The 15,783-nt window shown below is 36.9% G+C and overlaps 1 protein-coding gene across 1 annotated transcript in view; it reads left to right on the forward strand.

The window, feature by feature from the left end:
* The window catches only part of LOC111710920 (protein CLEC16A homolog), a 27,501-nt gene that overhangs the window by 4,010 nt on the left and 7,708 nt on the right, over nt 1-15,783 (forward strand). Inside the window, exons 8-21 of the mRNA XM_023485117.1 lie at nt 174-244; nt 1,150-1,211; nt 2,265-2,368; nt 2,736-2,832; nt 3,644-3,740; nt 4,364-4,449; nt 4,957-5,009; nt 5,086-5,204; nt 5,607-5,678; nt 6,216-6,283; nt 6,902-6,959; nt 7,612-7,688; nt 7,803-7,813; nt 8,196-8,271. Of these exons, the coding sequence (XP_023340885.1) occupies nt 174-244; nt 1,150-1,211; nt 2,265-2,368; nt 2,736-2,832; nt 3,644-3,740; nt 4,364-4,449; nt 4,957-5,009; nt 5,086-5,204; nt 5,607-5,678; nt 6,216-6,283; nt 6,902-6,959; nt 7,612-7,688; nt 7,803-7,813; nt 8,196-8,271 (1,051 nt within the window). The remainder of the gene's footprint in view (nt 1-173; nt 245-1,149; nt 1,212-2,264; nt 2,369-2,735; nt 2,833-3,643; nt 3,741-4,363; nt 4,450-4,956; nt 5,010-5,085; nt 5,205-5,606; nt 5,679-6,215; nt 6,284-6,901; nt 6,960-7,611; nt 7,689-7,802; nt 7,814-8,195; nt 8,272-15,783) is intronic.

Below are 15,783 nucleotides of genomic sequence, written 5' to 3' on the forward strand. Positions count from 1 at the left end.
CCCCAAATAAAATTAAATATTTGAGACCTAAGAAATATGCAAATAATTTCTTTACTCCAGGATTTTTGATACTTTTTGAAACTTTTTTACTTTCTAAAGTGATTTTATTTTTACCGATTTTTATGAATTTACAAGAATACATATACCCGTGTATAAACCATTTTTTCTTTCAGGAAGCCATATTCTTGATATTGATGCATGTGTCAGAAATGATGCGGACCATCAGAGCTTAAATAAACTGAAGGTATAATAATTTTAGTTTTTAATCCCGCATACTTATAAGTTTCGTTTTAAATTGATTTTAATGGATTTTTGATAGATTATGCGATAAATGGAAAGATATTTTTGGGTTAATGAATAAATTTACTGACTTACATAATGGATTAATTGCATTAAAGGATCATTGAAATAATGGACAAATGGATTGATTCATTGATTGNCATTCCCTCACCCTTCGAGGTGGGGGGGAAGGGGGTTGTAATTCTTAAAATTTTACACCCAGCTGGGTATGATTTTTATGTAGCACCTTTTCAGATTACTTTCAGGGTCATATATTTTTTCTTTTTTAAAAATCATATCTTCCCCTTAATCTTTTACTCCCCAATGCTACATTTTTATCTCTTAAATAAAATGGTTGAAAAAGTTACCCTCCAATCAATTGAAATTGTAATTGTAGAATAATAAATAAGTAACTAATCAATCACCTTCTGTACAGTATGCAGTATGCAGTATGCACCCATGACAATAATTTTATATTTTATCCTACAGGATGCATACATATCAATTCTGAAAGAACATTAATTTATTTAAATGGAAATGTTAAACAACCTTCAATAATTATGATGTTTCAAGTCTTCTTTTATCCTATATCTTTTTTTGACATCGAACCAACTTAAGATGATCATTTTAGGTACATTTTCCAATGTGAATATAAGCCAAACATTTTGAGAAGAAGTTTTTCTGTCTGATTCTTCTGATCCTAAGCTGCTTACTAGTTTCTTAATTCAAATTAGAGCTAGGATGTATAGTAATATATTATTCACCCGTCCATAGGCCGATGATGAAAATTATTTCTAGGGTCGACTACTCAAGTAGCTTTTCTCTCAATTGTGAATTATTTTATATTTTTTAATTGGAATTAATATTCAGGTTCTCTCTGATCATCTGCTTAATAGGCTTTTCATTCCACTGTACATGTACTCTTTAGCAAGGTAATTAACACAATGAAGCAATTGAATCTGTTAAGGATCCCGTAATGAACATAAGGAAATGGAATCTGTTAGAGACCCCAATGTGGACCCCCCAGATCGCCGCCAGATATGGGAAGCACCATCCCAATACCTATTCCACTGCCGGACCTTTAATCCCGCCAATGGACATCCCAGACCGTGATAGGGCCACAGTGAGAATTTAAAGCAAATATTTCAATTGAAATTAAATAGTTCCATTGAAAATAAATTCTTCGCTAAAAAGTCTGCTTGAAACTGATTAAATTGACAGTTTTACGTTAATTTTTGGCCCCAGCACCTCTTGAAAATAAATACTTTTTGGTTTAGGGTAAAGTATTTGGACTTTATTCCATGAATTAGATAAGATAGTTGATTTCTTGGGAGTTATTAATGAATAGTTAGGTAAAATTCATCGAAAAGTGGGAAAAACTTGTCAGTGGCCGTTCTTAATATTTTTCATATTTCTCCCTAAGATCTTCCAAAATCAGTTCTTCAAAATATATAGCCCGGCCCTATGTTTTTTTTTTTGATTAATCATATTTGCGACTTTAACGTTACTTCTACAAATATCTGAATATTCCCTTTAATCCTACATATCAAAATTTTAGATGGTGTATATTTCGACTTACGCAGTATGCATTTTGTTTTTAATCTTTGTGAAGAAACAATCTCAAGAACTGACGAGGGTCAACCCAGACCGAAATATATTTTCAATAAATGTGGAACTAACAGCTACTTTTTTACTCTACAGAGGTTTGGTCCATCACCATCACTGAATTTTAAATTAGCAGTACGCATATCCTCTATAATCCACTTCTAACCTACGCCACGTCCGACCTACTATCACGTGGTTTAATAGCTGTAAATTGGACATGTGGCCGCAGCGCCCGCCCGGCCCCCTAGCCTGTCCTGACCGCAGCACTCGGTCCATAAATTGTCGACACACTGTTGTAGTTCGGAAAGTTAGTAGGTCAGACGTTCAGCCGAGTGGATATTGCGTTTATACGATGTAACTTAACCAATTTTTCTATACAGGACGTGTGCTACAAGTGTTGAAGAGTTGAAACCCTTTGTATCTCCAGTAGTTGCTCTTTTCCTTCTTTGTCAAGTCTTTCTGATCATCACCCACTACCCACTTGGTAGGTTTACAGACCCCAAGTCACAGTAGAAATTATACTTTAAAAAACCAAATTTGTTGGTCCAAAATCGACCTTCTACTTTTTTTGGACACCATGTATGTTTTGGAAAATGTGTAGAATTAAAAAAATAATAGCAATGGTATTAAAATGGGGTTTAGAAAGATTACTGGCCGGAATAGTGTTAAACTTTCTTCATTGTTTTTGTAACACAATTCCTCAGGGTTACGTTTGAATTTAATCAATTTTCAAAGAGAAATTATGGGTTTTAAGGGCATCGTTGTGAATCAAACATGTCCTTTTAGATTTTTTCTAATGGATAGTTAGTCAATTAAAATTGTGTAAAAAAATGGATTATATTGTTGTTCAGTGAGATTACTAGCCTGGATTATCGTGGCCGGGGATTCTGAAGTGTTTACTGAGCGTGGAGCAACTTTATACATTACATCACCCAGCAGAAGACCAAGGAAATACCATTATCTAATATCTACATATTTACATATATAAAGTAGAAATCTCCGTTTGTTTGTATGTCCGTTCATAACGCATGAACCCCTTGACCGATTAGCCTCAAATTTTGATTGGGGAACTCGGGAGAACCCGGGGAATGTTTTTCTTTGGTTTAAAATTTCCGAGTTGGTTTCCAAGCTAGTTCTTAAATATATAAGCTATCCCTCATCACATTTTCACACTCACAACTTCCTCATTCATTAAAGGGACTGTTAAGTTAAAATTTAAGGGGGTGTAGGCTGAACCTTAAAAGTCCCTTTAAAAGTTGATATTCTAATATTATATTTTATAAATCCCCAACATGCAAATGAACCGATTACTCATACATTTCAATCCTTACAACCTTTGCAACCTGATATCGTAGAGCTGGGATATTATAACAAAGAACTTAGCTAGAAAAAATAGCCTGCATTTAAATTATCTACAGTTAATCCGTCTGAGGTCAAAATTTCTTCTTAAACGGTAATCTACAATTCTTTTAACGCGTGATCTCGATATCCACTTTGACAAATTTAAAGTTTTAGGATATTTTTTGATATCGCTCTCCTGGGTTCTGACCATAGAACGTATAAGACGAATTAATTTATCCCTTTTAGCGACAAAAGATACAGATAACTGTTTTGTCTTGAATTAACAACTCAAAAGTTTTGACCCCTGGTTAAAAAAACTCAAGGTTCGAGGCTAGTAATACGTTTATGTAAATTAAATCTTATTTTGTCCCCTCTCCCCCTTTTCCCTCCCTGTAACGTTAACATACTGGGTATTCAGGGTTAAGCCTAGCTTTATGGCCCCCCCGGACAGCCTTGACAAATTATTGGAGGCCAACATCAGAGGCACAACCTCGGAAACTGATTCTGATGTAGAGGTCACCATTTTATTGATATTCATGGATTAAGACTGTTAAATTTTGTTCATAATACAGTCAGTGCTTTGGAATCATTTCTTTCTGATGTTGATCTGGATGCCGGATCTGTTGAACAAAAAAATGGATCTGATTCCAGCACGGATATTTCTTAATAATTCGGTTTTTAAACAAATTTTTTAAAAAAATTGAGTGATTCTTTTACATTATTATTCATTAGGAAACTAAATTTACAATTTTGAAAGATTGTTGACACTTTAAATGTCTGCGTTACCCCCGATGTGAATAGTTTATCACTTGGATTCAGATCTAGTGAGCTAAAATGTTGCAGATCTGGGACCAAAGCACTGATTAGTCAATACAACAAAGATGTTTTAACTAGGTGCTAAGAAGATTTCATCAGAATTAATGCTAATTAAGTTTTCACTTCTTTGAAAAAAAATTAGAAAGAAAATTTGTAAATAGAAGAAATTGTTAAAACTTTTTTTAAGTGAATCAAAGCTAAGAATATTTTTTATCATTTATTTAAAAAGTTTAATTTGTTGTGCAAAAGCTACAACTGCCTTCTGCCAGTTAATGTCTTTTTCACTAGTTTGAGGGAATTAATACCGGAAGTAATTGTTTAGTTTGAGGGAAGTAATACCGGAAGTATCACTAGACTCACCCTTCTTCCTTCTCCTTTCCGGCTTCCTTCCGCTACTGCCTCGCAGAGGTAAAGACAAGAGAAAAGGGTTGATCCCCCCCCCCAGCCCCCCTTACGAAAAATCTCTAGTATTAAAAGTTTAGGTGGTTTTTCAGGACAGTATTGAAAAAGTTTCAAAACCTTTTCTTTTGAAGTCCAATTTTACATTTTTTATCTCGAGATTTTCAAAAATCTGATTATTTAAAGAAACTATACATCCCTGAATCTCCCAACTCCCCAGCGTCCAACTCTTGTAAAATTCCTTTTAATATGAGTTATTTGTTCGCTGAATTCGGGAAATATATGATTTTCTGGAGATTTTCTGTTTAATAAATAGTTACTTCAGAATAATATCACTAATTTAAGTAAGTCTTCAGAGGATATAATATATCTCACACTATATACTAGTGTATAATATATATGTTTATTTTAATGAATTTTATCAATTTCTTTTGCTTTATTCACGCGATTAAGATTTATTTAGAAGAAGGGGTCGGGGGAGGAATGACTTTAAACCTTTTACTTCTCTTAATTTAGTGACACAGTGTCCGCTATGTCGATATCTGACGAAGAGAAACTACGTCTTGCAGGTTAGTTAATGGGGGAAATGTAAACAAACAAAATTAAATTTCGCAAAATAAAAGCTTCTATAACGTTCTTTCATAGGAGTACAGGATGTAAGCCTTGAATCCCGTCCGTTTCTTGCAGCTCTCTTTCAATTCTTGGATCATTCAGACAATGATTATATTCAACTCTTTGCACTGTGTCTAATCTACTCCATGCAGGTAAAGAACGATAGTAAATACAGGAATATATATATATATATTCCATTTGGAGGCAAAAATAAAAAGTTTGTTATTACAGGGAAAAAATTTATTTCTTGAAAAGTTATTTCCCCCTTCTAAAACATTTCCCGCTGCCCCGTAGCTAGGGGGGGGGGGCACAAGAATTTTTTTGGCTTGAAAAACTTAAAAAGGGTAACAATTAATATCTAGTGTGCCCCCCCCCCCTAGCTTCGGGCCTGTTTCCCCCAGAATGTAAGGACTAGAAGAAATGTTTTTTTCCCTCGCTAAATTGGAGAAAATACATTTTTCTATGAGAAAATGGTTTTTTCTTTAAAGGTCTATTTGACGGAGTGTTAGAAATAGATTGATTCTCTTAAATTTGAAATGTATTAAATTGTTAAGATAAACACCGGGATCAACAAGGAGTTGCTGGAGTCCGTTAATATCTATGGAGTCAATTCACGAGGGAAAAAGGTATCCTTCTAATTATTATTAGGTTTTGAACACTTGATTGTTCTCTTTCTGATTTATCATGTTTTATTAGTATTATTACTGTAGACTAGAGTTGGACACTGGTAGTTTTAAGATATGTTCATTGTTCAAATTATGATTATTAAACACTTGGTTGGAAAATTGGAATTTGAAATTGAAGATGGTTGTTATGTATTTAGTGAACAACAAAGCCGTATTTTCCCTAAATTATTTACAATCTAATTCATTAACAAGTGTCCAACAAAACCGTCTATTTGAAAGTGAAGATGGTTGTTATGTATTTAGTGAACAACAAAGCCGTATTTTCCCTAAATTATTTACAATCTAATTCATTAACAAGTGTCCAACAAAACCATCTATTTGAAAGTGAAGATGGTTGTTATGTAATTAGTGAACAACAAAGCCGTATTTTCCCTAAATTATTTACAATCTAATTCATTAACAAGTGTCCAACAAAACCATTTATTTATTAATTTTCTTCTGTATGTAATATGTATATGAATAATGAATATTATTCAGGTGTACAATGTTCATTTGATGGAGAAATACATAAAGTTGGTAACAGCAGGCTGTCAGTATGGTAGCAGGTAAAACATAAAAGGATGAATTATTCAATGAATGAATGAATGAATCAATCAATCAATCAATCAATCAATCAATCAATCAATCATTACATAAATCTCTAAATAAATCATTCAATCATTTAATCAATCAATCAATCAAGCATTTAATCAATCAATCAAGCAAGCATTTAATCAATCCTAAAATCAATCATTCAATCATTTAATCAATCATTTTTAAAATCAATCAATCAATCAATCATTTGCTCAACTATTCCATTAGCTAATCATTTAATCAAGTAATCAAGCAATACATTTCTTAATTTTTCAATAATGCATTCAAGGAATCATTAAGTTTATAGATCAGTCTCTGCATTAATTGTTGAAGATAATATTCTATACATGAATATTAGATCAAGACGATAACTTAAATTTATTACAAAAAGCCATGTGTAAATACACGGGTGGNGGGGTTTAATAAAAATTAATGATAATGCTAAAATATTTATAAAAAACAGGGTAATAGTCTCTAATTTAACAAACTTGTTTTTTCCTCATTTTTTTTTAACTCTTCATAGATTAGAATTGATTTGAAATCTAAATGTTTATCAATCAAATATATGAGTAAATGATTGATTATTATAGAGTGAGACTTGTAACATTGGAACTCCTCATCAAATCAATCAAAATTATGGTGCTGAAGGTAGGACTTTTCTTTTGTACATTCAAAATAATTATTTAATATTTATTAATGATCAATGATTATGTTACTATTACATGAAATGGGACATCTAGGGGCCACATATTTTCGTCGTTTCCAACCTCATACTCGTTTTTATTTCACACACATAATGAGAAAAGCTAGGTTAAAAGAATTTTCTGTAAGCGTGAATAAATGGAGTACAAGGCTAATGTAAGCCTGGAAAAAGACTTGAAGAATTATGTTTTTTATTCACCTTTTGCTGGGATTTTCAGTCATGAGCACAAAGGACCACTGGTGCTTTGTTCTCCCATCTGCCCGGGCATAAACCTATGCATAATGTCATGCTAACAGTCAACCCTGGCCGGATACTTTCGTATACAAACAGGGTTGCCAGAAAGGTGGTAGTCGTCTTCCTCTAGGGGCTGCCGGCGATTCATAATAGATAAATAGATGAATATTAATCGGGACATTTTCTAATAATTGCATTGTCCGTTTTGGTGTTTGTTTGTTTAAAAAAAAACTTCAAAAGGCTGAATTGACTGAGTCTATTTTTTCATCTTTCACGGCCCCAGGAAAGGGTTTTTCGCCGGTCGGTATTAAAAAATTTGCATATAAAAAAATTTGTTTTCAAAATTTCTTCTTTTTTGTTCAGGATGGTAAAAGTATTCTTGAAGATGGACAGTTTGCTGCTCTGGAGGGGGCCAGGGAGGATAGTACTCTAATATTGAGGTAGGTGGAGGAGGAGGTGGAGGTGAGGGAGAAGGGGGGGANGACTGGGTTACAAGAGTAATTAAAGGCCTGAATGTTAAAAAATATAACAAATGATTGAGTTTCTTCGGTCAGGCCATTATTTCGTAATAATATTTTGAGAACCCATTTAAAAAAACGTAGAAATATAAGTGCTTAAGTTACAGTGTGGTTAGTTTAGTTTAATGTGAGCTTTTTGTTTATATATACTCTTCATTTTATTTCCTCCGCACTAGTAACGGATTAGAACTCTGTCACATTTAACACCAATGTTAATACTAATAATAATAATCGCAGTCAACCCCTATTGATCTCATTTCTAGTCAAGTTCTAATGCATGCACTAACTCAATGAAAAGCTGAGTGTAAATACATAAGTGAGAGACAAGGTTGTAACGGTCTGCATAATTTTCTTAAAATGCCATTAATTACTACCTTTAGCTTTATTATCTATTTTCCTACGACTACTTGTGTAATGTGTATTCTGCAGGTACTCCGCTGACCGGTATTGAGTTCCGCAAGCGGTTACCTTGCGGTGAGGTGGAGAGGGCTAGAAGAGCAATAAGGAAACAACATAAATTACCGAACTTAAATTTCTCATTGGACTTTAGCGTAATTTCCAGCGATCCTCAAGTAACATTCAGAACATGAAATAAAAAATGTTGTTAAGATGAAAACAAATACCTTTCAGAAGGGGAAATGGGCCGATTATTACAATCGCGCCACATTCCCCGGCAAAGGGCTGCTCATTTCCATCTTCGTTGGTATTTTATGCCAGCAAGTTTAGCGGCAACAGATACATACTCGTCTTCAAAGTCCTGGTGATGAGAAGAGTTGAAGTGAGGACGACTTTTCTTCTTTTTCTTATATCCAAAATCAGTCATGGGAGTACGCTGTACTCGTGGAGTATCCTCTATTCCTACATGGTAGGACCAATCACGAGGAGGAGAATAGGTGCGGGAGCTTGATTGATAGGGTCTGGGGCCTAATCGGGAGAAAACACTGGAAGACACCTCCGACTGGGAAGAGGATTTCCCTCTGTGCCAATCGTTGGCTCTTTTACCAATTCTACTCTTGACTGGTTCGGGTGAATCAGGTAGTCTCCTGACTTCTCTAGTCTCATTTAAATCTCCAGAAGTCATAGTTTCACTAACAGATATTCTAGGGGGAGTTATTTCTCTAGGGAATGGTAGTTGGGAGCGACTGCAATTACTGCTCTTGTAACGCGGTCCAGGAGCTCTCTGCCTCATAGGGATAGATGGGCTCAAAAACCTGATCTTGTGATAAATGGTATTATCTCTAGCCTCTACCCTACTTAGGTGTTCCATATCATGATGAAATTCTTGAATCACTGGAGATGGTGACCTTGGGCGGCTGCTTGATTCTGAATACGTTACGTTCTGATCAAGGGTGGGAACATCAGAGAGTTCAGATAAACTTAGTGCTTCCTCCTTATTGAGTGTAAGTGTTACCTTGGATGTTTTGTCATGAACTCTATGTCTCTTTATTAGGTTCTTATCCTCCAGCTCTTTTCTTTCCTGAGCTCTAGCTCTCTTTCTAGCATTCTCAGGGTTGGGTCTCGGTACAATTTGATATGCCCTTTTCTGCAGGTCGAATCTACCAGCTCCAGTCTCCTCAGCACGTCTACTAAGGGCAGCAATAACTATCTTCCTTTCCACCCTTTTGCTGTTATGGCGGCTTGTTACCTCAACATTCAGAACCCTGACTCTCTTCTTTCTTATGAAGTCCTCCATACACTTCACAATTGGCGCCTCCATGGAGTGAAGATTCCTGTACATTTGCCTAATCCTATCATATAGACCACACTTGCGTTCCCAAAAGGTAAAGGCAGGTGTATTAGGTTTGATCTTGCCAATGGCGGTCAAGAGTTCAGGAATGATGTGTGGGTAGAGTCTACAGGTTTCAAGGATACCATCAGCTATTCCAGTCCCTGCCATTTCAGCACTCACCTTTAGTGGCTCCAAAGATAAGTCATTAATGGGAATCTCAAATTTCTGATTTTCATACATAGTATCAGCAACTAATCCAGGTTTGGATACAGCTTGCTGTCTAGTAAGAATCTTTGGATCCTTGGATCTTCCAAACACCATTTTCTTGCAACTTTGACTAAATTCAAGCAATGGGATGGAGACGCTCCTGTCCAATACAGGAGTAAATCGAGAGTGAGGGACATCAAGCTCCTTTAGGACAAGAACTTGCACATCAGAGAACCAGTTCACCACTTGATGCAGGCTACGAGCACCTCCATATGGCACAGTTGGCCAAACAGGCAGAAGTTTTGCAAATGTTTCTAATCTAGAATCAACTTCTTTCTTGATAATTCTGGGGCTACAGCTATTATCATACTCTCTCAGGGATAAGAGCATGTCTTTCCGAGTCTCAGCTTTCTTTTTAGCCTCTTGGTAAATACTCTTCTCAGCAAGTACATTAACCAGAATGGTGTTGAAATATCCAATCCATTGCTCAGGAAGCAGTTCAAGTGAAGAACATACCACATCAATATCTGGGAATAAGTCCCGGATAAGAAGGGATGAAAGGACTACATGACAGATATACCCACACCTTACATCACCTATAATGTAAGCCTGAAGACACTCAGGGAGATCCAGGTAGGGTTTATACCACAGATTGTCAGCTCTGGACACATGCTTGTTCAGTAGGCCACCACAGCAGACTAGGTTCATTACGAACATATTGGAATAATCCAATCTCCAACCTGCTGCAAGAGCTAGTGCATCTAGTTCCACAACCTTTGGCATATCCATGTTTAATTTGTAGATAATTGAGAAGAAATCCATAAGGTTATTTCGATCATTCTGAATACCCTGACCAACCCAAGTGTAGGAGAAGAGATGGCGTAAGAGCTCATTATCTTCAGTGATGGGGGTAGAGTCCATGATGATTGATTTTTTATGGTTAGGGTGGTCATTCCAAGGAAATCTGATGGATCCAAACCATTGGATACCATCTCCCACAATTATTCTTGCAGGAACCCCAATGGTGTCCTTTGCACCATAAGGAGTCAGTTTTGCTGGCACCCCTTCACCAGTCTGATTGTGAACAGCCTTCTGCAGCTTAAAGATGGCTTCACTGGGGATTACAAAGTCCTCTACATCAACCGACAGCATTCCAGATGGAAAGTCTCGTTGGTTATCCAAATGAAATTTGGTCATCCATAGGATGAACTGGCAACTTTCCTCACTACTTGATCGAACAAGATCGATCTCTTTCACTGTCACGTTACCGGCAAGAAACAATCTTGGTAAATCAATGGATCTATTGTCCATCATAGTTTTTACATGGCTTACCGGTGGGAGTTTGTATCCATGATCACTTCTAAGGATATCAGTGTACAGTACATCCAGTAGTGGGATGCCATTAGGTATCACTTTGGTGAAATCCACACCTTTAATAACAGGGAGACACCAAATTTTAATTATTTTAAGTGTCTTTTCACTACATTATTTCTACTTTATTGTTTCTAGTGTCTTTTCACTGTATCATTCACTTGGTAACAGTTCTCCTATGATCTGTTCAAAGTACAGATTAGAACCTAATGGGAACTCATTAGCAGCTGCTATTATGCAGACATCTCTTGGGCATCTTAACAGTGTTGACTTTGTGGGAACACCTTTCTTAGAAGGATTTAATACATATTCAATCTCCACACTGTTAATCTTTGGAATTGCCTTAATTATTCCCAACTTCCACTGATTTGGCTTGCTACCAGGGGTTTCAGTGAACAAGAAAAGTACTGAATCTCCAACATTGACAGGATCCGTTTTCCCCCATTTAGCTGGTCTGGGAATGAGATGGTGTAGTCGTTGAGAAAACACTGTATACCAAGTGTTTAGTATTGACTCATTCTTCCTCATTAGATGCTCAAGATCTGCGCCTTTATCTAATGATATCCATCCTTCAATTGTGCGATTGCTATTTCTCCCAAGGATCAATCTATTGGGGGTGATAATATCCCACAGCGGGTCACTGACATTAGACCGAGAGGTCTTGGCAATTGGCAGATCATTTATCATTACTGAAATTTTGGAAAAGAGTGTTTCCCACTGCAAATAAGTGAGTGGAGTGTCAGTATTAGCCTGAACTTTCTCCAGCATGCTTCTCATGATGCATACTCTTGCCTCTATTCTACCTCGTTCCTGATGAGACTTAGGATTGGATACATTGACCTTGAATCCATAAGAATCCTGTAAATTCACCCTGGCAGCTTCAAATTCAGGAGTAAACTGTGGCTTGATAAATGCAGATGCATTCTTAAGGGCAATAAGTTGACATCCATTGTCAACAAATAGTTCAGCCATAAGCCCATACCTTGCTGCATGCCTTTCAAATGCAATAAGTATATCTCGAGTTGACATTCCTTCCAGACAAAGTATGTTAACAGCTCCAGTAAGAATACAACAGATAATAAGAGCATAGGCTTCCATGGGCTTCCTTGCATTTTTGAATGTCTGTGCTCTAAATCCATAAACAACATCTGCCTGACAGAAATAGAATGGTGGTGATAAAGTAGTTCTAGCAGCTAGATGATTCATCATTCCTAACTCTAGAGTCGTCTTGTTCATCTTTCTGCAATAGGAACAATCTTTCCTAACACGCTGTACAACTTTTCTAGGATTGCCAACTGGCCAAACTGACCTACAGATCTCTCTCATTGTTGTTTCTACGCCAGAATGTGGTCTGACATAATAATGTACATGTAGAAGAATTGCTAGGAACATTTCGGATTGTGCCCTCACTACTGGTAGTAACTTGAGGATATCAGGAGAATCAAAGAAAGTGTCTTTTAAGTCTAGGTCTGCAATTGTGGCTTCTGTGACTATTCTGGACTCATAATAGAAAATACCATTTCTCTTCAAAAAATTCTTGGTTTGACTGATGGGAAGGGTAATTGCTACCACATCCGATTCAAGCCTGAACCAATAGTCCATACTTTCAAGTCTGAACAACTTAAAGAATTTCTCAGGATGGGTAACAGATTTGTCAGTTTCGCACACTTTGCAGTTGCTGTCATACATCAACCCATTCTTGACATGGACTTTGTGCTTCGTGGAAAAGATGAAGTTGTATGCATAAGCTATTATCTTGAGAGATTTCTTCCATCCAAAATATAACACTTTCACGAGTGCTGCCGAGTCCCCTGCCGCAGAAAGGGCGAATGAAGAAAATACAGGAGTGCAAGAACAATCATCACAGTGTTCTAAGGGATCAGTAATGCCCTGACATATGTCAACTGAGATAAAGATCTCTGGTTGAAAGCAGCCACAACAATGATCATGGTTAAGCTGTGCTGTAAAACAGTGTGCTGAAATATTGGATTTCTCAGACATAATAGGTTCAGGGAAACATTCAGTATCAACCAGCGCTTCAACGTCTTTGTCTACTGTTAGATCTTTGAATGAGGTGAGGTTCATATCCTTCTTGAGACGAGTCATCCAAGGATAGCCAGATTGCCAAATGGAATGTTCACCTATATCTGATGGTTGGATATCATGTTGCTTGGTTACCAAGTCAGCAGGATTCACTTGTCCATCAATATGATATAGCTCTAATGTATCCTGATCAGCTGAAAATGTTTTGCCTAAAATATTTCGGCGTATCTCTGAAACACGAGATAACATGAACATTCTTAGCCTCTTTGTGGTGTTATGGCACCAACACATGGCAATAGTAGAGTCAGTAACATAAATGATTTCACTGATCCTGTTAACTAAAGCTCTTTTCACATTAATTGCAGAGTCTGCCATGAGCCTGATAGCTTCCAGTTCATTGCAAGGTACTGAGTTGGACATTAGTTTGGACCTGGAATAGAACAAATCGCTGCTAAATGATCCATTGGCTCGTTCAAACCCTGCATAAATAGCACATCCACCGGCATCTAATGAAGCATCTGCAGTACAAATTATTCGAATAGCATCTGGATTGACTGCGTCAGCAGGTACTATACATCTGGGAGCACACATGAATGGTAGCTGAAGAAGTTCTGTAAATCTTGATTTCCAAGACTCCTGGTGTAACAGGTCAATTTCTTCATCCCATTCATAACCATTTAATAATCTGGTATCCAACTTCAATTGAAGTTTATAGGCTTCCCAAAGTCCTGCTGGATCCCATACTTCTGCCACTTTAGCTGTTACCAGTCTCCGGGTAATCTTCAAAGACTCAAGTAGTTTTGCAATGTCTGCAGAATTAGAAACAGGAAACGGGTTTGGACGTTTTGCACCTCTTCTCTTCTTGTTAAAGTTCACTTCCATGAATCCTGGTGACAAGACATCAGAAGTGGAGTTCCACTTGTATCCTAATATCTTCATAGTTTCCCCATCAGCACTAGCTTCTGCTGGAAGAGGTTCACTGGATTTTGCTACAAACTTAAGACTGAATCCACCACGAGACAAACATTCTTTAGTCTGACGGATTTGTTCCTCAAATATCTCATGAGAGTTGCTTCCAGATAATGTGTCGTCAACATATACATCTTTTTTGATGACCTCTCTAGCCAAAGGAAACTCTGATTCAAGGGATTTAGTCAGCATATCCAGTGCAGCCGCTGCTTGGTTACCAGTGCTGGTAACACCATACCAAGCCACTATCATAACATAGGTGTCAGCAGGTTTAGATGCATCAAGGTCATCATTAAACAAGAATAGACCATAGGGCAATGCAGAGGGTTTCAGATGTAGCTGATTGTACAGTTTTGATATGTCTGATGCAAAAATTAACTTTTTAGTCCTATTTCGCATAAGCATTTCAGGAATAATTGTTAGAGTATTAACACCCTTTGCTAGAATTTCATTTAAACCAGTGATAGATGCATCAGCTGTCATCCTGTACGGTGTACTAGCACTGTCTGGTTTTTGGACACAGTTCCAGGGCATGTAATGCTTGAATGGGGCTTTCTTGATGATGTCCTGATGTTCTCTTGGAAGATCTTCTAATTTACACATAAAATTCTTATTGACCAGCTCTTGATGAACTCTAATAAGACATTCTCTAGCTTCTTTACTTTTATTACAGTTTGACTTGAAGATTCGACTGGCCTGGCGGAAGTTGCTATCCTCACCATTGTGTCTAGCTTTCAGATGTTCAACAGGGTCTTTGACAAATGGAAGTTCCACTTCTACCCTTTTGTCTTCAAGATTTAACGTGATTGAACGTTCTATAGCAGATTGTTCAAATCGCTCTTGGATTGAGATCATACGAGCTTTAGCCGAAGATCCACATCTTGGGCAAATGGTGCAGTCTTCACACCTTGGAGATGTATCTTGCCACAGATCTTCTTCATCTATGTATCCCTTTCTTTTTGAAACAGGAACTTTAGCTTTATAAACGCTGATATAGGAAGGAAAATCTTGAACCAAATTGCAAATATGTATGCAACAACACTTCTCAATATTGAAAGTACATGGATTGGAGATTTCCTCCACATCCAAATTAATTCCATGAGAATCCTGGTCTAATAACATGTCAGTAAATAGCTCAGCAATGTCTTCATCTTTACAGTTTTCAAACACACTTGTAGAAGATGAGATATAAATACCAGGAAGCTGTTCAGTAGACTCCTTAGCAGTTCTGTGGTTCAGCTGAACATATGGTGATGATCTGTACTGGGAAACCAGTTTGGCAAAGTACACAGATATATATTTTACTTTGCCCTTCACAGATACATTTGCATTAGAAAAACATCTATGAGGGCCCCCATAACAGATGAGAGAACCCCACTTATCTTTGATAGCTGATTCATAAACTCCCAGCCCATTAGGGAGCTGAAACAATAAGGATGGGCAAAGTCCAGTAGCCCTTACTCCAATAAGCAAGCCAGCATCAATACCTCCAACTGATTTCGGAAGAACACATCCTTTTGGCAGTTTATTAGAGGCAATTGCTTCTTTGTTCACATTACTCAAGTTGTAATGTTTAAATGGTGCAGTCACTTTGGTAATGCCTTGTGCAGTGACCTGAAAATAGTGACCATCTACTGTGGGTCCAAGATTAACTGTGTAGATACCATAAGAGGTCCACATAGCACCTCCCCCAAGGTG

This window comes from Eurytemora carolleeae, unplaced genomic scaffold (genome assembly GCF_000591075.1).
Source record: "Eurytemora carolleeae unplaced genomic scaffold, Eaff_2.0 scaffold953, whole genome shotgun sequence".
Taxonomy (NCBI): Eukaryota; Metazoa; Arthropoda; class Copepoda; order Calanoida; family Temoridae; genus Eurytemora; species Eurytemora carolleeae.